This window comes from Drosophila guanche, unplaced genomic scaffold, assembly GCF_900245975.1.
Source record: "Drosophila guanche unplaced genomic scaffold, DGUA_6, whole genome shotgun sequence".
Classification (NCBI taxonomy): domain Eukaryota; kingdom Metazoa; phylum Arthropoda; class Insecta; order Diptera; family Drosophilidae; genus Drosophila; species Drosophila guanche.
This window is the reverse complement of record NW_022995743.1, coordinates 6,396,468-6,416,921: the sequence shown is the minus strand read 5'-3', so window position 1 is coordinate 6,416,921 and position 20,454 is coordinate 6,396,468. Positions and strand designations below refer to the sequence as shown.

The following is a 20,454-nucleotide window of genomic DNA, read 5'->3' as shown; positions in this document are numbered from 1 at the left end:
ATTCTCATAAAATAAAGGAAAATAGCTCTGTAATAGTTAGTAGGCCAGAGTGGCAAAGCGACAAAAGTTGAAAAGCAAACAAAATGTAGTAAATCGCAGGTATACAATGAGGTTATATTGAAACAATTGTACATACGCATAGCTGAAGTACTTGCTGATTATCATCGTTGTTCCGTTGTTGTGACTCTACAGATCTAATATATAAATAAAATATCTAATCGTATTATCTATTTGTAATCCAATCATAATCCACATAGACTTTGCCTTTGTGTTCGTTGTAACTTTTCACGCTTTGAAGAATTGCCGAATTCAATCATGCAAAAACACACACCACAAACATTTTATAGTAAATTAACTAAACTAAAGATTTGATACTATAATACTCGTAGAAACAAGCATGCATATGCGATTTAAATGTATCTATAATGATCTGATATTTAGCAAGAGGTTTTGTTCGGTTTTCATAAGGTTATACTATTGCCATAGCCTTGTGCTGTGGGCTCCCCACCGCCTTGTGCGTCGGGGTGCTCAGCATTCAATATAGACGTGTGAATTAGACAATATAGCTTATAAATGAACAACAAACAATATAGAAATTACTCATATTCAAATCGTTATTGTTATCTAACCTAATGTTTAAATGTTCCAAAAGAAAAAAGCGTGTGCTAAAAACACAAACAAAAAGCTGGTATGGGGTCAAACAAAGCTAATAAGCAAAACTACAATTAACCAACGCGTTTTGTGCACAGTATTAAATATATATAATCTACAAATAAATACACTACATTACACCTATATTTAACAATTTACTGTATGTATTTGCTATATATACTGATAAGAAATAATCGCACACACATACTCTCTCTCAAGTTCACATGCGAATGTCCGCAGGAAAATCAAATATTATATTCGTTTCTATAGTTTAGCGCGAGCATATTAGTCAAAATACAACAAACAACACAACACAATACGATACATTTATAGAAACTTAACAAACAATATAGAAGACGCATTATAGTCCTTAGATAATTATCACAGTACACTAAACACTACAAACGATGTGACGATGTGTACTCAAGCCATGCCATGTCTAGGGTGAGAGCCGGGAGAAACCTAACCAGAAATCTTACATTTATTAAGCCAAATGGTGACCGAGTAGAATATATTGAATAAACCACTTATATATTGATATTAATTACATACTTATAGCTATTATATATACACATATAATATATGCACTAGTCGTTGGACAAATGTTTATTTCATAGAGATACTTATATATAACGATATCAGGATAAATAAACAAAATTGCGTTGAGTTTACTATACTCGGATTCGCCCTTATCTTATTGGCAGCAATTGGAAACAATTCTATTGTAATTCAAAAATGCAAATGCAAATGCAAACTACAAATATGTAACTGAAGTTGTTGGTGAATAAACAAGCTACACACGAGAACAAATGTTGTTTTATGAATTGTATTTGTATGTCCCTTGGCCAAGAAAAGACTCCATGTTTATATTATTTTTCCAACTAAACATTTATTTTATATAGTTACAAATATTTACATCAAGGTGGCGGAAGAGCTCTCTCACAATGATAAGCCATTTATATCAAAGACCGCGTTAAAAACCCTCAATGGTAATACGAAGTGCATGTTATCTTAAATCTGATATTAGCTAATGTAAGTGTTAATGCATGATCGAATTGATTTATATACATTTGAAACTTTACACATTACTTTAAGGTCAACTTTTAGAAAGCCCATGAAAAGAGTACACGACAAAGGGGAAAAGGTCAAGAACGCTTTAAACTTACGAACTAATTCACGTTACGTTTAAATATCAAGATACTAAATCCATGGAGTCTACCAGCTCGTTTGAATCGCCTTTCTCCTTGCCAAAGGTAATAATCTGATTCAGGCTTTCGCCCAACTCCTCCATCACCTCACGCTCGGTATTCTCTATAGAAGTGTTCTGCTTCTCGTGCATCACAATACGAGAAATCATGCACATGATGGTCGCCTCCACCACATCGTCTGTCAAATACCGATCCGAATCATCCTGCGACTGTTTGTCGTCTCTAGCCTTGTTCGTTTCTTCGCCATCCGCCAAACTGTCTATAGAGTCCATGTCCATATCTGGACGATCTTCCATGTTCCGGCAGCCTGCAAAAATACAAAAATAAAACATTTTAGCTTAGATCAGTGAACAGGCATCCATGAGCTTTCATGCTTGTACTAACCCACGCATTTGCACATGTTCGAGCAGGGTATCTTTGCCTCGTAGCACTCGCAATAGTTCTTCAGACAGCCAGACCGTTTGCAGTTGCACCCCTTGTTGTGCAGCCGCATGTCACCCGAATTTGGCGCCGTAATCTTAGGTCTGTAGGGAAAACCAAACAATAAGTGTAAGTAAAGAAACAGGATGACAATTGCAATGAAAACAAATACGTACTTGAATGCGCTGGGATTGCGCTCTAGGCAACTGCGTATGGCTCGCTCTCGCTCGACCTCATAGTCCAGATTATTGAAGCAGTCCTTGCAGGTGCAGTCCTGGCAGAACTCCCCATTGGCAAAACAATCGCAATATAACTTCAAACACTGCGACTTGCTGCAGTTACAATGCTTTCGTCGCGACGCCATACCCGCTAGTGCGTCAGCCGCAGGCTGTGTGTCGGATGGCGGAGACTTTAGTATCTCGAAGAGCTGCTTCCCAGGCAAAATCTTGGCGCTTTGAGGATTGGCATTGTCACTAGCATTACCTGGAGTAGGCTGACCTGTGGCCTGTGCCGCCTTTGGCTGTACCGCGGATGGTTGATTTTGCAGCTGCTGCTGTCGTATCCTCTGCTTTGCCTGGGCCTGCAATGCTTGCAAATTTGTTGCATGTTGCATTGGTGCAATGGAAAGGGGACGACGAGTCTTGCTGTCCACATAGCCGGTGTATCCGCGTCGCATGGCACTGGTCGATGACTGGGGAACACCCGAATTGCAAATCATGTACTTTACTCCATTGGCTGACTGCACCAAATTATAGACTTTCTTTGCAGAATTGGGAGCTATTTTGTTGGAGTTGGCGCCCTGCACCGTGACGCGCTGTATGGACGAAGGACGTGTCACAATCTGCTTGTGCTGCGGCTGCTGCTGAGAGGATTGCGCTACTGATATTACAAAACGTGGCTTCTTAGTCTCTGGGCCAGCTTCGCTGCTATCGCTGGCTTCGTCCCCAGCTGACAAGTGTTGGATGTTGAGATCGGTAAGTCTATGCTTTCGGGGTGATTCCTGATTGCCGCTATTGCTGCCAGGCGATCTGGTGTTGGTGGCGCCCAGCGCACGCTGCAAAGGATCATACAAGGTTAGCCTGCATAGTATTTTGGCAGTTTTCGTACTCACCTTGGAAACCAACGTTTGCATAGAGGGAAGCGGAACAATGCTTCCACCCGTTGTCTTCATTATAATCTTGTTTGTATTGCCCACAGATTGACTTTTAGTTGCTGCTGATGATGCGTTAGTTGGGCTGCTCGTGGATGCATTCGCGGGCATGATGGAACGCACAAAGGTTACCTTCGACGTGGAACTGGTCTTGGCGCTTGTAGATGTACTGCTGCTATTGGCCGCCTCCTTTGTATTGGGAAGGACGCGAACATATTGGACGACGCCGCCCTTGCCGGGAATCTGTACAGCATGTATTCCCTTCGTAGGGGAGCTTCCTTGGGAGACGCTTGTGTTTGTTATGCTACTGGTGGCCCCTGCCTTGGGTGACAGCTTTATGATGTTCTTGCTGGACACCACAATTTGTTTGCCTGTACTCTGCACTAGCATCTTTCCAGACGGCGCCGATGAGCCGCTTGTGCCGGTGGTGGTCGTATTCAACGTGGAAGTGTTGCTTACATCGCGTTGCGCTTGTTTGGGTGGAGCTGCCTTAATAACCACTTGACCAATCGACTTCCTGAGCCCCATGTTTCCAGCTGTGAGAGACATTTTAAGGGCAGATGCTGCTGCATTATTTCCAGCTCCAGGTGTCGTGGTCGTGGTTGCTTTGGAATTTATAATCATAGACGAACTGGCCTGCTTAATCTTGATTATCTTGCCATCAGATGACCGCACCACCTGAAATTTGGCTGACGGAGTTGATGTGGGTGAACTGGCGGAAGATGGTACACCCTTTGCGGCCAGTGGAGTTATTCCCTTAATGGTTACGGGCGTGGTGCCAGAGGTACCTCCTTTCCCTGGTACGGCTGCCTTGACCAGCCCAGTGCTGCCGACGTTCACGGCCTTGGAAAGGATTGCTTTTTGAAGACCCGCTGGGGCGACTAGATGATGTACAGCTCCTCCTGATGACACAGTGACTGCTGCCTTGGACGTGGTAGGAGTTGAAGCAGTCACAACTGGTTGCTTCGCAGCTGCTCCCGCTGACAAGGACCTTTGAAGGTAGAGAACTTTCCCATCCGGCGTCTTGATCTGTGTCATGGTTAAGCTGTTTAATGGCATTCCCTTGGCCGTTTCACCCGGTGACGATGTTGGTGCGACCGTTGTGTTGCCAATCTTTATGGTATTGCTGGAAACGGGCTTAAAATTTTTTAGAATCTTTATATCCGTTATTTGTGGCTTGACTGGAGCGACTGCCCCCGCCCCCTCTGTAACCACTTTGATAGCGTGCGATTTCAAAACAGCGGGTCCGGGCGTCCGCAATCGTTTGTCCTCCAGTATCGTGACAACGGATCTTTTGAACTGCGGCGTGTTCAATGACTCATTTATGGAGATTGAGTGCTCCTCTCCAGAGGCGCCATCTTCATCCGAATCGAGTGCATCGATTTCCATGTGGTGCTGTGTGGCAGTTTCGTCTTGCGTTGGCTCCAAAAAGTCTTCGAAACTGAGTTCGGGTAATGGCGTGTTGTCGTCCAAAGATTCTGTGTACGAAAAAGATTGCAATTAATATTTTGTTTATTGGCTTTTGCGTTATTTTGTATACCCGACGACCGTCGCCACCGTTGAGTGTACATGTTTGCAATTATTTTTCAATTCAATTTCAAAAATTTTCTTTATCATCAGCTGCGTTCAAGGCGGTTGCGATACTTCGCTTGCCAGCACTGGGAATCAGTGTTGAAAAATATTCTACTCTACTCGAAGAATAATCGATATACAAGAAAATCATTCCTCACAAGCATGAACACGATTTAAAAATAGATTTTCTACCGTTTCCGACTCAATTTTTGTTTGGTTTATTTTTCGACTGCAATTTAATCGACAACAACTTACAGAATACGCATACAAAATGCTTAAATATATGATTTTATTAAATAGCCGACACATTTTTCATTACTTCTTGGCAGCCTCCTTCTTCTCGCGCGCCTTCTTGCCCTCAGTTAGCTCGAGGCGTTGCGTCTCAGTCAGGGCCGACATGGTCTTGGTAACCACACCCGTGCCCAGAGTCAGATTGCCATCGCGCAGTGTGAAACGTTGGCCCTGCTCCATGACCATGGGTCGGATAAGACGCAGTATCAGTTTGGTGTCCTCGCCAGGCATGACCATGTCCTTGTCGGGTATTTGCACTTGTACAGCACAGTCCCAAGTGCGCGAGAACATTTGAAGTTGAATGAAGGACATAAAGGGCTTGGTGCGACCACCCTCCTCCTTGGACAAAATGTAGACCTGCGCCTCCAGCTGATCCATGGCCTTGACACTGCCCGGCTTGCACATAACCATGCCGCGCTTAATGTCGTCTCGCTTGACGCCTCGCACCAAGGCTCCCAGTTGATCGCCGGCCTGAGCCTCCTCCAAAATCTGATGGAACATCTCCACGCCCGTCACCGTCGACTTGAGCACCTTGTTGTAGCCGACAAATTCACACTCCATACCCTTCTTGACCACACCGCGTTCCAGGCGACCAGTGACCACAGTGCCACGTCCGGGAATTGAGTAGACATTCTCCACTGGCAGAAGGAAAGGCTTGTCCAGCTCACGCACTGGAGTCGGTATGAAGCTGTCTACTTCCTTGAGCAGCTTTAGAATCGCCTCCGAGCCGATCTCGGGGCTTTTATCCTCCAGAGCGCACAGCGCCGATCCTTTCACGACAGGAACTTTGTCCCCGTCATAGCCCATTTCGGTGAGCAGCTCGCGAATCTCCATTTCCACCAGGTCAACCATCTCCTGGTCAGCGGCATCCACTTTGTTGATAAATACCACAATATGATCAATGCCAATCTGCTTGGCCAGCAGCATGTGCTCCCGAGTCTGGGGCATAGCGCCGTCCGTTGCAGCCACCACCAGAATGGCACCATCCATTTGAGCTGTGCCCGTGATCATGTTCTTGATGTAGTCGGCATGTCCTGGACAATCGGTGTGTCCATAATGACGCGACTCTGTTTGGTACTCGACATGGGCCACATTGATCGTAATGCCTCTGGCCTTCTCCTCCGGTGCGTTGTCGATTTCATTGTACTTTTTGCTCTCGGCCAAATGCTTATCCGCCAGCACTTTGGTGATTGCTGCTGTCAACGTTGTCTTGCCGTGATCAACATGCCCAATGGTGCCCACATTGCAATGCGGCTTGGTGCGCTCGAATACCTTCTTCTCATTGGCGTATTCTCGCAGATATTGCTGAACGTTGCCGGTCGGGGCGGTGAGGAGTAGACTGTTCCGCTTCCATTCACGGTTGGCAGTGGTCGGACCAGTGGCGCAAGCCAAACGCAGCATTCGGGATGAGCTCATGGCCCGGCGGCTGCACCGAATGGCCATGGGGGCAGCCGACCGGTATACTGCAGCAAATGCATGTGACATGATTCAACGGTTCCGTACGCTTTCTCTGTGGCCAAAAACTGAAAGAAACTTGAGTTGCCAAGTGTGGTACTAGCTGCGTTGCATTTTCCGCCACTTACAACAATATTGTCTTGTCCTTCAGGGGAGCAAAAAGCCTTTTTAAGAGTCGGGAAAAATCTTGTCAATTGCGTAAACCGTACAATGTGCTGTGCTGCCGACTGAACTGCCAACTTGATACGATATATCGATATCAGTATTGTGAGCTCGATACACACCACAATTCTTATATAATTATGTTAGCGCTTTGCCTCATTCATAATCCAGATAATAATTATATATTTTACCTTCACGCAGACTTAAATAAGCCCAAAACACTAGTCTTCTGATTTGGTGCAATTCTAACTAGTTGGCAGGTCTTGTTTACGTTGTGGAGGGAAGTTATTTTTGCGCGATTTTTTCATAATAAAGTACATTTGCTGGCACTTACACAAATACTCTAGGGCTGATGCATTTCAAACACATCGGGACGTAATGGCATTCTTAACTAGCTGTTTCGCATGCAAATACTTGGTATCAGCAGCCAACTGGCCCCAAGACTGTACCCCACAAAGCACTCATACATCCACAAATTCGTGTATATGTAGTGTTGGGAAATTTTTGGTTGGGATGTTCCCACGTTAAAAGCACTTGGTACATTTTTGAATTATCAAAAATGTGCAAATTACGAACCGACCTCATTACATATGCGTTTCAAAATGGGAGACAAAAGTGCACCCATTTATGAGGCAAGCTGCACTGATTTCCCATGGTCGACACATGGGCTGCTGGCCGGTTTGATAATTTGCGCGCCAGCAGGCCCCTCTACGTGAGATGGGCCAACTGCCATGCCAGGCAGGTACACGCTGTACTGGCCAGAGGTTGAAAATTCAATTTGAAATACGAAAGTTCGGCTTAAGCGCTAGACCACTCACCAATCGTAATGCAACTGGTATCCATTGTGGGGTCCATTTAGATTATATGTCCTTATCGGGTAGTAATGTGTGTTTGTTTTGAATATTTGCAGTGTGCGCGGTAGATGCTAAGCAAAACAAAAAGAAAATCTATGCCGTGATGACAAACAACTAAGAACAGTGCGGCCCGGCCACTTTGCTGAAACACCACTCGCAAAACGCCTTATAAATGTCTTCCACAGCACCACTAATGTATGCACTCTATTTGGGACCGTATTAACATTCCGAACACAAAAGCAAATTCAAAATTCAATTTAAATTGCCGTCCAGTCTATTTCTGCTGCAGTTGATGTGAATTTTATCTAAATTGTACTAGCCGAGCAGAGTTGCTAATGAAACTATCGAGGAAGTGCGATGACTCTAGTGTTGTAAAGCGTTTCACCACTGCGGCATTTTTAAATAAATGTATTAATCATATAATTAAATATATTAATAGCCATTAAAGCACAATTATGGGTTTCTCTTGTCCATAAACTGTCTATTAAGAAGCTGCATCTTGGAACTGTGCGTGTTCTCCTTATCATCCACCAGTAGGTAATTCTCTCGAACAAACGCCGTGAATGCCGTTTCCGACTTATTTAGTCGCGGCAATTTGTATGGGTCAGTGCGGCTCCAACGCTCCACCCTCACCTCAAACTGGCAGTAATGACACCGCAGACGCTCCGAGTCCTTCTTAAACTCCATGCGGCCGAAAGAGAATCGGGAGCATAGCGGGCACGAATATTTATAGCTAGCCCCGCAGTTCGTGATCAATGTCAGTTTCGGTATCAGTTGTTTCGATTGGTAGCCCCTAGACGAAATGCAGACGAATATGTATGTGAGAGGATATTACGAAAGGAGGAACGATCTACCGATTTACCATTTCCGACAGTTGATGCCATGCCCTGTCTCACCGTTGAACACAAAGGCCGCCACATGGCACATCTCATGCAGCAGCAGCTTTATTAGCAACCCCGCCTTTCTGATGCCCTTCTTGCACAGCAAAATTTTCGCTGTGTGGTGCCCTGAAACGTTGAAGCCCAGCTTGCTGGTGCTGGGAGTGCTCATTACAGATTTCCACACAATTTTCGCCTGAAGGCCGCAGTGAAAGATGGAACCGTTGAATATTTCATATAGCACCTCGACCAGGTCCACTCTGCACTTCGCAAAATCTGTGTTTCGGTAAGTCAGTGCACGCGGATGGCACATATTGATCGCAGTCTTTGGATTCAGTGATTCGACGAATCCATAAACGAGCGGATCATGTTCTAGGAAGGCTAGAATGCTCTTCTTGTGCTGCTGACAAATGCTCGCCCCCCACTGCTTCGGCTCCTTGAAGGCCGTCGTTGTCTGTTCCTGAATGCTGCCGTTATTTGTTTGGAACACCAGATCGGAACAGAGCTTGGACTTCCTCTCCTCAATGGGGGAAGTATGCAGGCTCACCTTGTCAGCCTCCTCCGCCTCATTCGCATTGTCCATGAAATTGTAGTCACGTTTGGGCGACGTTCTGAGGCCCAGGATTTTGTGCAGCTGCACTTTGAGTTCTTCATCCTCATCGTGCTTATCCCTGGCAGCAGCCACAGACTGGTCCAGGTCTATAAAAAACCTGCTAGAGGGGAGTGCAGTTTCCTTCTGGGGAGAGTTATTTGGCTCATGCGATTCCATGGGATTGTAAAGTCTACGGCGCGGGGCGAGGAGGCCCAGGAATTTGTGCAGCCTAGTTTTGAGATCAGCATCGCCATCGAGTGATAAATCGGCGACAGGTTTATCTCTGACAATCGCCACCGACTGGTCCAGGTCAATGTATATTAACCGACACTTCATATTGCCCCTGCGTGTTACCCCTCGTGGCTTCGAAGTGGGACGAACTACAACGAATCCATTATGAATATTAAAACAGTTTGTAATTACTTGATCGCGACTTACGTGCATTTACCAATTTCTTCTCTAGGAGTATTTCCGAAGATATCTGATCCATGTTGCTGGTGGTTTTCCTTTTCTTTATTTGATTGATTTTTATTTCGAAATGACATTAAAATCAAAGATTTGACATTAGAGAGCAATCTTCGGACATAGCCAAATCGTACATTAAAATCAAATATTTGACATTTATTAATCGTTTTCAGATATTAGTATAACCATATATATTAACAAATATGAAACTTTAAACAATAAATAAAACATAAACTACATAAACTCAGTGGAGGGCCGAAGACGCACTCTGCGATTGCGCAGCGTGTACGTGCGCGAAGTGTTGCCGTCCTCAGATTGCTGCTGATTTTCGGCAGGTCCATGGTCTAGGGAACGTCTTTCCCCTGAAGCCTCCAGCGACATGTCCTCCTCGCAATCCTCCAGCTTGTCGCCTCCGACGGCCTCATCGTCGCTGACAGTGCCTTCATCGATGGTGAACTTGAAACGTCGAACATTTTTCTTTGTACTGAAAATAACGCCACGGCTTTCACGCCTGCTGGTGCCTGGCGTCTTCAGAATCGACTGGCGTGCCTTATTCGGAGGTGGCGTGTGATTCATGGCGTTTTGTTCGGCTGCCGCCAATATGGCAGACTTGAGCAAGGCATTGCCCCCTATGGAGGGACGGCTCTCTCCGACAGACATGCGCAGGACAGTGCGAGCGGGAGAGAAGGAGCGGCGATCGCGTACTACTATCACACGCTGGTGGCTGATGCGAGATGGAGTGGATTGTGCATTGTCCGCAGATGCCTCATCGGTCTTGATCTTTTTCATATCAGCATGGGCCCTGCGAAGGAATTGCTTCAAGCTGCTGCTGGCCTTGGCCTTGGGCTTTGGCTTTGCCTTCAAATTGTTGCCCAGCTTGGCCTTTGGTTTGGCCACCGGCTTGGCTGGTATTTTGGCTTCCTCGACTGCATCGGGGTCCTGCCAATTGTTCTGCTTCCAACGCTTCAAGTTGTCAAAGCGTTTGTCGACATTTTCACTCTGTAGTCTCAGCATGTCCCACCACCCCTCCAGATCCTCTGCCTGCACGGGCTTCGTCTCCTCGCTGCCGTCATAGGGCCGATGGTTCTTGCCCGTAGCTCCCGCCTCGCATCGGTCAATCAGACCGCTGAACTGCAACATTTTCTTGGTAGCGAGCAGATTGGTCTGTCCAATTGCCACATTGATCATATCCATGCCGCCCGTATCCAGCAGATGCGCCTCATTCTCCTTGCTATAGCCTTCCCACTCGCTGCAGATGGCACGCAGTCGCTCAATCTCGTTCTTCAGCTGTAGGCGAAAGTAGAGCACCGACTCGAGAGCTCTCCGTATGGCCACAGGAGTCTCCTCACCGGGCAAGTACATGCTATTTCGCTTCTCCCGCTCACACCGAGAGTTGACTTTGCCGCGAGAAACACTCACGAAGGGACTCAAGTAGTTTGGCTTCCCATCGGAAACCCTCCGTGGGGGCGTCGTTTCCTCAGCTGGCTTCAGAGTAACATCTTCTGGATCTGCATCATCTGTAACTGGATAACAACAATATTTAAATGTTTTCTTATTACTGCTCTGTGTACTCTGCACTCACCCTTGGCCAGAAATGGAGTCATGATCAAACTGTCTTCCGCTTTCGTCTCGACCATGGAGTATCGGGAAAAATCAAATTTTCGCTTGGCCTTCGGCTCCTCGGGGACCTCAGGCGCGGAATCTTTGTGGCTGCTCGGTGGAGCCACTGGACTTAGGCTTGTGATGTCACCAAAGTCGTCCACTGCACTGTGTGACTTGCACTGCGTGGACGTGGCCAGGGCTGGGCCACTTGTTCTTCCATCCAATGGCGTATTGGGTGGCAGCTCAGTGGTCGCAGCCTCAATCAACTCCAGCCTGAGATCCGGCCGGTTACGCACATTCTTTTGAAGATTCACGTACTTGCTGGTGTTGCTCTTGGCCTTCATTCTCATCGAAAACTGACTGGCAGGCTTGTTTCTTGGCACAGCAGCCCCTCCTTTTGTCTCTGCAGTTGGCTTAAACTTGCCCGCAGCTCCTCTTCCTCCGCCGCCACCGCCTCCACGAATGGGCTTTGGCTTCACAATCTCGGCACGGTGACCAGTTGCCGTGATGGCTTTACTCACGGCCGGCTTCTCAAATGGTTGTGTCCTCACGTTTGGCAAATGAAGAACTCCATTCTCAGCTGAACCAACGCCAATATATGCTGCTGCCTTGGGCTTTGCTGCTGTTGTAGGCTTCAAGGGCCATGCATGTGACGGTGCAGGCTTCACTGTCGCTGGCTGCAGATTTCTAGTTGACTTCACAGCGACTGGCTGAGGGCGCGTTGTGGTTGGATGTGGCTTTACTGTGGTTGCCGCAGGTTGACGCTTTACTGTTGTTGCATGGGGCTTCACTGTGGTTGCCGTAGTCAAAGGGCGCGTTGTTGTTGGCTGAGGTTTTGCTGTGGTTGCCGCAGTCAGTGGTCGCGTTGTGGTTGGATGTGACTTTACTGTGGTTGCCGCAGGTTGCTGCTTTACTATGGTTGGATGGGGCTTTACAGTGGTTGCCGCAGTCAGAGGTCGCGTTGTGGTTGGCCCAGGTTTTACTTTCGTTGCCGCAGGCTTAGGGCGCATTGTGGTTGGATGAGGCTGTACTGTAGTTGCCTGCGAATGCGGACGTGATGTGGTTGGCTGAGGACGTGATGTGGTTGGCTGAGGACGCGATGTCGTTGCATTAGGCTTTGCAGTGCTCGTAGGAGGCCTTTTATATATAACCGCGTATAAAGAGTGCCTTTTTGGCGGCACAAATGCTGGAGCATTCGGCTGCTCTTGCTGGAGGTTCGGCGGAGGTTTAAATGTTCCGGATTTGTGTGTGAATTTCGAATTTTGTAATGTTTCCGATTTCAACGGCTGGCCACGATGCGCATTTTCCTCGCACTTTGTTTGTTCCTTCTTGGACGCCCTCCAGTCCAGAAAGCGCTTCAAGTAAAGATCTGGCCGGGTGGGTTTCTTCGGCGGCGAAGCCAGCTCTGGTTTCTGGTTCTCCTTCGGCGGAGCGTCATAGGTAAGGCGTGGCTGCGCATCCTCCGAGGGAGATGTAGGTGCCGCAGACTTCATGGGAGTGGGACTAACGCTAATAATGCGGTTGCTTTGAAAACGATCTTCGCGTTGTTTGGCACGCGCCGCTTTTTGGAGTTCCCGGTTCTGCTCATTGAAGTTGCGAGGGCTTAGAGCAAGGGATTGCTGCTTGTATAAATCCTTGTAGCGCTGCATTGCGACGGCGAGCAATATAATTTTAAGAATTGAGAGTTTATAAAAAATTTAAATTTGTCTCTACAGGCGACGCTACTTTTAAATGGCGCCCAGTGTGGCCGCAGGCAAATCGATCAAATGTACGACCGACCCTCTGAAATATACCGAAATATCCCTTCCCATTTAAAAAATATACCGCAAATATACCGCAAATCATATTCCTCTATTTTGATATTTTATTTAATATTACCAGCTAGTTGAGACTAATTTACCAAAATTATCGATAAATTTTTTTTTTAAATTGGGTAGTTTTCAGGTTTTTTTTTGTATAATTTTTAAAATGTGCAAATTATCTAGATAAATAGAGATGACACTTTTCACAGCGGATATCGATAACACTGTGACACAACATTATTAACAGCTGTAAACTAACCGTGCATATCGATACAGTCGTGACTCGATAGGGGCAGACGCATCAATAGTTTAGTTTAGATAGTTTCGCACGTATGAAAATAAAAGTGAATTATAATAAGTAAGATCAATTAATGTAAAGTATGTGATGAGTGATAAGTGTGTTACCTAGAACGCTGCTACAGAGCATAGAAAATTCGCCAGAAGTCTTGCCAGTGTGTGCGTGTGTGTGGATTAAAAAAATAAAACAAACAACGTCACAGCTACAGCATTGCCAGCCGCAAGAACACACGCCCTACTTTGACAAATTAAATTCCTGTTAAAACCACATACCTTTAATCGGTTTGAAACGAAAAGAATTGCCCCTAGTATGCCCCACGGCAAGCCAATGCTTAATTGCTTTTGCCCTACCTGCTTTTCCGTGAATTTCCGAATCTAAGTTATCTAAACGAATGCTGCTGGCAACGCTGCCCTCTCGCTCACGCACGCACACACTCCACTCTCTGTCGGTGTCGGTGTCGCCGCCGCCTGTCAATTCTCGCTCTGCCTTGTCGGTTGTCGGTGTATTTTTAATCGCTTTTCTCGCCCAAGAATATTAAAGAAAGGAGAGGCGAACCACAACGCGCAGTCAAATCTATGAGTTATTGTTTATATAATAAAATGGAAATCAAAGTAAACCCTGCACTATTTTAATTTCGACAGAGCTGGAAAAAAACGCACATAAATACGAAACCCTCTCAGACATATGTATGTATGCTGTGCGTGTGTGTGTGTGGTGCATTCAAGGCTGATAAAACAACACAAAAAAATAACAGAGCAAGTGACTAACTAAAAGGCGACAAACACAAAACTACGCGCTATCCATTACGCACGGGGATCAAGAACAACAACAATAAAAAAATGGAAGCAGTTGCCAAACACGATTTCTCCGCGACGGCAGACGATGAGCTCAGTTTTCGCAAAACTCAAATCCTAAAGGTGAGTGCGGAAGGAGTCCAGCCGGGATTGCATTGGATCTGCTTAAGAACGGGTCGTTCGTTGCCTTAACCCAGATCCTAAGCCCCCAGACAGATTTTGTAACCGAATCCCCAGCCATGAGGGCAAATGTTTTGTGCAACAAGAAGGGATTCTAAAATGTGACTCCATCGATGCTTAAACGCTGTGTGTGTGTGTGGGTGTGTGTGTTTGTGTGTAGCCTCGCAACTAGTTTTGCCTTGCGATGCATAAAGAAGCAAATATTCACCGATTCCGTTCCGAGTGTAGCACACTATATACATCGCCTCACCCGCGCGCCAACTTTGGCTGTGAAAACCAGCCAAATTCAGTCTATACTCCTACGAGCCTGGTTTCTTTCTCATTTCTCTCTCTCTCTCTCTATCTCTGACTCGCTGTTCCCTTCCAGGTGTTTGCCGTGTTCCGTGCTAGACCCTTTGTTTTGGCCTGGCTGGCGGGCTGGCTGAATTTTCCGGTTTCTTGTTGCCAGGGCAGGGCAAGCCGCTTGTTGCAAGCTCACTTTTTGCTGCTGCTGCTGCTGTGCTGTGTCTACCTTGTCGTAGGTTAGTCACAGCAGGGACACAGGACAGGCAGGTTTTCCCCTCTTTTGCATTTGCCAGCACAATATCGCCGCTGATTGATGATGTCAATGACTCGGGAAGCAGGCGAATGCAATGGCTCCACCACTGCTTATCAATCGCAAGAAGGTCAAGTGTGTGCATTGCTCTTTCTATCCCATTGGGCCCCTATTTGCTTATCAGTCGCTAAACAACTGATAGTGGCCAGGAATTTGGTCGGAGGAAGCTAACACTGATCCACGGAAATTGTGGATTGCTGGATTGGGGTGATATGAGTTCGAACATTTGCCTCTGCTTAGTCATACGCTGGGTGTCTGCCTTATCTAGACAAAGCAAAGATTCCCAAATACACACACACACACACGCTCATGCTGTTGGTACCCCATGATTCATTCATATTCCAGAAAAGCACTGAAACTGGTTTCTTGATGGAAAGTGCTACTGCATCTCTCAGATACAAAGGTATTTCGACAAACATCCAACAATTTGCGAAATAAATAGTTACAAACTATTGCGAAACCCTCCCAGATTGAGGGAAATCTACAGCCAACCTATATTTTATCATGACAATAGCACGAAATGCTATTCTACACTAAACTTTCGCTTGGACAGACGCTCCAACGAACGAACGTTCGTTTAAACGTGTGACAATATCGTTATCCCCCACAAATGCCACAGAAAACAGAAAACACACACAGCACAGGCACTTCTCATGCCATTTTCCCAGTAATTACATACAAGTTATGAACAAATTGATAATGCCAATCGCTTGGTGGGGTGCTGGATGCCACTAGTACGTGCCAGCTCTCGGAGATCGCTGTAACATATTTATATTTATTGTCTACAGGGCGGCACTGGGGACTCAGTGGGTGCATTCCTTGGACGACAACGGAACGGAATTCATGAAACTGTTTGCCTCCGATTCGAATGTGAATACGAATACGAATTTCTTGTTGCCGATTTCGATGTCGTTCAATGAATGAAAATTGTCTAAAAATAAAAATAAATATACGATAAACAATGTCTGGAGTGACAGATGCGGGCGGGCCTGGTTATAGAGGAGGCTTTCGGAGGGTTAGATCCGAGGGCCAGGGCGATTAGAACAATTCACAGAGAGTGGGAGAGGTGTTGAGAGAGAGCGAGAGAGGGAGCTCGATGTATGCCAATTAGTGAGAACAGATCCAGCTGAGCGAGCAATAGCTCTGCCACTGCCATTCTCACAGCCAGAAACAAAAAAACAAACGGAAAAACAATAAATGATGACTTACATAACCCTGTGGAATACTCCCGTAGGCGCCGTCGTCTCACTATTTGAGGTGCAAATAAAAATCCCATGTACCCCGTTTTCTGTGCTCCCTACACGAGCACACAATCGTTCCCCACCTTGTGCCCAGGGATGAGTCACATGAAAGCCATTTCATGAATGCAACTCCATTAAATGCCACCTGCCATACCATACAATATTTTAGTTATTATATATACAAATATTCATATGTGGCTTATACCACAGGAAATCTGTTTTGAAAATCGAATAACTGAATGCAAACAGTTTTATGAATATCTATCTCTATGTATCGAGCCTAAGTGAGAAATTATATTCGCAGAGCCAAAATATTAGATCACAGACTACAGGTGCTTCATTCATGCGGCCAGCATCAGGCCAGCGCCTTGAAACTTATTGGAATTCCCCAAAAGCCAGCAGATGCAAAGATACAATATTCAATTTGCCTTGGCAATTGAATGGAATCTTAAAAGGTGGCAGCTGAGAGGCGATTACGTTGGCTGCTTGCCCTGGGAGCTCTTGTGTTGTGTCATTGGCATGCGAAATGGGAAAACGACGACTGCGACAAACTACTAGCTGGCTGCTGGCTGGCTAAAAAATGTATCTATTAGGAGGCATAAAAGTGAAATTCACGTACTCGCGCTGCTGTGGCACACTTGGTGCGTTTCACTTAACATTCTTATCACATGTCAACCATTTTGTGCGCTTATTTTTAGAGCCCGAAGCGACGAGATATGAGAATAACAGATAATACAAATGTATCTCTGGTCTCTGGTCAATAAGTCCCATCTTCAATGACTGCCGTGCTGCTGCTGCTGTTGTTGTTGCCTGATTACACAGTGACACAGTTTTTGCGGCTTAATGAACGAACAATTGAAAATTATTTATCGAAAAACAACCTCTAGATCCCTCGGGTATTGGGAACAGTCTCCAATCTCTCGCAATTCATAGGAATTTTACAATTGGTTTCCATTCTTTTGATGTTAAAGAAGGGCATCAATCTGGTAGTTAACATTTAGGGTGTTGGTTGGGGTTGGTTTTCATCGCACTTTAACTATCTTCTTATCTGCATCTGGTTATTCTGTAGATATTAAACATGGAAGACGATTCAAATTGGTATCGTGCCGAATTGGATGGAAAAGAAGGTCTCATACCAAGCAATTACATAGAAATGAAAAATCACGAGTAAGTATTGAAACCACAGCTCCCACTTCCCCCTTTTCCGTTCTTCAATCTGATTATGTATTATTTATCCAACAGTTGGTACTATGGACGCATCACACGTGCCGATGCCGAGAAGCTGCTATCGAATAAACATGAAGGTGCATTCTTGATACGCATCAGCGAATCCAGTCCCGGCGATTTCTCCCTATCAGTCAAGTGAGTTAATTGAGCGCCTGTGCTGGTGTTTGTGCTTATGATTGATTGTGGATTCCCCTTTTTAGATGCCCCGATGGTGTGCAACATTTTAAAGTTCTGCGCGATGCCCAAAGCAAGTTCTTCCTCTGGGTGGTGAAATTCAACTCCCTCAACGAACTGGTGGAATACCATCGGACGGCGAGCGTGTCACGATCACAAGATGTCAAATTGCGAGACATGATACCTGAAGAGGTAAGGAAGGCTGAATGGTGTTAGCCATTCCCCCATTCCGCATCGGAATCGTAATCGGACATGTGGCGTGCTGTTGGTGGGACAGGCAGACAGATTTGTTTTAAAAATAAAAATTACGCACAACACATTGAGGTCATGCTTTTGCCAGCCGCCCACTGACTACTGACTACTGGCCCCACTGTTGTACCCGTCCATAGAAAACTATAAACAAAATAATGATGCCAAGAAGAGAAACAAAAATTATAATATATATTTAATGTTGCAGATGCTCGTGCAGGCGCTGTACGACTTTGTGCCACAGGAATCCGGGGAATTGGACTTCAGACGCGGCGATGTCATCACCGTGACAGACCGATCCGACGAGAACTGGTGGAACGGCGAGATTGGCAATAGGAAAGGAATCTTCCCAGCCACTTATGTGACGCCATATCATTCGTAATAAGATAAATATCTAAAGGACACACACAGCCACACACAACATACAAAAACCGCACCCTACTCCCCCCACACACACACAAACATAAACGAAGCAAAACAGGAGCAACAACAACAAATAACTAAACACAAATTTTTAAATATTTATGTACAAGAAATGAGATGAATGGAGCTCGTAGATCGCGTATACGACACTCTAAGCATACATTATATGTATAAGCCGAATGCATTTTTTACATTTTGACGTTTTTTGATACTACATAGAAGAAAATGAGAAAAGAAAATATTGTATGTATCCGATGCATCCACTTACTACACTTGTAACCAAATATATATGTTTATGTGTATATAGAGCTGCGGTCAAGATGAGAGCATAAGACAGACGTTAGTTTTACAGTCCTCAGACCTCAGACCTACAGACCAGACCAGACCCTAAACCCCTAATAATTAGAGAGTTTCCCCTGTTAAGCAGGGAGTGGAGTGGAGTGCCAACACTTGGACCGCAACGATATGCACATACGAATATATATTTGTAGAATAACAACACGGAACAGAATATGACGATGACGTTGGCACTATTATTATTGTAAACGAAACGATTTTTGATATAAATATACTATATACATAAAACTTAAGATCGATATAGAGGAATATTTGTGTCCTGTGCTTCGCAGCGAGTGTGTAGCTCCTTAGTTTATTCGATGCCCGAGGAAGAATGAGTAGTAGAAGGGAGAGCAAACACTTTAATTAATTATGATAACAAATTACCAACAACAAACCCAAACTATTGCTTAACAAATTTATAGAAAAAAAAACAAACAAATTCACTATGAAAACAAACAAACTTTTGCCTAAATGTCTCAACAAAACTGAAGACAATTAAAACAAAATTTATATTATATTATCATAAATGATTACCAAGTAAATTAAATTAATTTTTGCATCGCTGGTTACTATATATATATACATACATATATGTACGATACACATAAACACACACACACTTACGATCGTATATACATTCATAATGAAAATCGAACGATATTATAAGCCACACCACATGCACTTCTCGCGGCTTTATAACTCAAAATTGTGTCAAATTTTGTATCCCGTCCCCCACTCACTTCCAAATTGAAAATTGTCGATAATTTGTTTGCTTTTTGGTCGGCCGCTGACCAGACCACCAACTCGATTATATGTTTTAACAAATTATGAAAAATTGAAGCGAAAAACGTGTGACATGTGTATAAAGTTTGAAACTGCTTGCTATATTACATTGTGCTATAAATTATTACATAAAACTATTGTATTTATAAAATGGGTTGAGTCCTGTGTCATCATTTGCCTACGATACAGAATGTGGATACAGAATCGAAATAACTGCACAATTGAGCATTATTTGACTACATAACTATACACATATGCATAAACAAATGAATTGTAATGAGAGTTGCCAATATAAGTAATTTAAAACAAACAAAAACAAAACACTTTAAGCCTATTTTTTTACCTATACGCATTCAGATAGAGAGATACACTTATACATATTCCTAATATCCACAAATCTAATGCCTCACGGAAGAAATAACACATCAGCAATTGTTTTCGATGATGATAGGCCATAGTTTATATAAGCAGAACCACAATTTAATAAGCAGCTGGCAGGGAACTGTTTTGTACTTTTTGAGCATATTTGGCCGGCATTTTGCCAAAACATTTCTCGACCCAGAGAACCAGCATAAATTCGTATCGTAACAATAAAGCAGGCAAATAAAGAACAAAGTCTAGAAGAAATTAAAGAGCGAATACACAAAAAAAAAAATATTACAGACGGTACATATGTTAAGTTGAGGAATTAGTCTAAGCGGTAACTGATTTATATAATAAAAACTATAAATTTAAATGTAGTTTGTCATTCTTTTTCGCGCTCAATGGCAAGGCAACAGCATTGCCAGCACAAAATCTGGAGCTGTGTAGTGCTGTCGTTTGAAGCAAGCAAAAGACTCGGCAAAAAGAAAATTGATTCATTAATAGTTAAATTATAGTTTCAGGTCTGAAAGTCCTACATAGCTATTAATATTAAAAAGAATATCGAAATTGGGGAATATGATTCCAATTGTGGTCACGCTTCTGTATACCTCGGCATATTTTGGAAAGGATGTATATTTCAGTATATTTTTTGAGGGTCAGGAATTCCACCCCTTGCTTTAAATACC

At 44.5% G+C, this 20,454-nt stretch overlaps 5 protein-coding genes across 8 annotated transcripts; 1 reads left to right on the top strand and 4 right to left on the bottom strand.

Moving 5' to 3' along the window:
• Positions 1-1,520: 1,520 nt before the first annotated feature.
• Positions 1,521-8,078, bottom strand: LOC117592514 (protein lin-54 homolog). Of its 2 annotated transcripts, none has more exons than XM_034286361.1 (5): positions 7,728-8,078; positions 3,391-4,907; positions 2,456-3,333; positions 2,244-2,383; positions 1,521-2,166 (listed from the first exon to the last, which is right to left on the bottom strand). In XM_034286361.1, the coding sequence occupies exons 1-5, from the start codon at positions 7,762-7,764 to the stop codon at positions 1,844-1,846; spliced, it is 2,895 nt and encodes a 964-aa protein (XP_034142252.1). In that variant the 5' UTR covers positions 7,765-8,078; the 3' UTR covers positions 1,521-1,843. The 2 variants fall into 2 exon arrangements, with proteins under 2 accessions (XP_034142252.1, XP_034142253.1); XM_034286362.1 differs by lacking the exon at positions 7,728-8,078 and adding an exon at positions 4,970-5,089.
• LOC117592518 (elongation factor Tu) lies at positions 5,253-7,000 on the bottom strand. The gene is made up of 2 exons (XM_034286368.1): positions 6,876-7,000; positions 5,253-6,815 (listed from the first exon to the last, which is right to left on the bottom strand). Exon 2 carries the CDS (start codon positions 6,775-6,777, stop codon positions 5,317-5,319), a length of 1,461 nt encoding a protein of 486 aa, XP_034142259.1. The 5' UTR covers positions 6,778-6,815; positions 6,876-7,000; the 3' UTR covers positions 5,253-5,316.
• Positions 8,079-8,162: 84 nt separating the features above from the next.
• LOC117592519 lies at positions 8,163-9,770 on the bottom strand. Its single transcript, XM_034286369.1, has 3 exons — positions 9,672-9,770; positions 8,626-9,613; positions 8,163-8,556 (listed from the first exon to the last, which is right to left on the bottom strand). Exons 1-3 carry the CDS (start codon positions 9,721-9,723, stop codon positions 8,217-8,219), a joined length of 1,380 nt encoding a protein of 459 aa, XP_034142260.1. The 5' UTR covers positions 9,724-9,770; the 3' UTR covers positions 8,163-8,216.
• A 134-nt stretch (positions 9,771-9,904) lies between these two features.
• LOC117592513 (guanylate kinase-associated protein mars) lies at positions 9,905-13,052 on the bottom strand. Of its 3 annotated transcripts, XM_034286360.1 has the most exons (3): positions 12,170-13,051; positions 11,281-12,121; positions 9,905-11,221 (listed from the first exon to the last, which is right to left on the bottom strand). In XM_034286360.1, the coding sequence occupies exons 1-3, from the start codon at positions 12,947-12,949 to the stop codon at positions 9,933-9,935; spliced, it is 2,910 nt and encodes a 969-aa protein (XP_034142251.1). In that variant the 5' UTR covers positions 12,950-13,051; the 3' UTR covers positions 9,905-9,932. The 3 variants fall into 3 exon arrangements, with proteins under 3 accessions (XP_034142251.1, XP_034142250.1, XP_034142249.1); XM_034286359.1 differs by having other exon boundaries at positions 9,905-11,215; positions 11,281-13,052; XM_034286358.1 differs by having other exon boundaries at positions 11,281-13,051.
• A 578-nt stretch (positions 13,053-13,630) lies between these two features.
• On the top strand, positions 13,631-19,728 carry LOC117578745 (protein enhancer of sevenless 2B). The gene is made up of 5 exons (XM_034264424.1): positions 13,631-14,317; positions 17,280-17,377; positions 17,453-17,572; positions 17,638-17,803; positions 18,069-19,728. The coding sequence occupies exons 1-5, from the start codon at positions 14,240-14,242 to the stop codon at positions 18,240-18,242; spliced, it is 636 nt and encodes a 211-aa protein (XP_034120315.1). The 5' UTR covers positions 13,631-14,239; the 3' UTR covers positions 18,243-19,728.
• Positions 19,729-20,454: the final 726 nt, after the last annotated feature.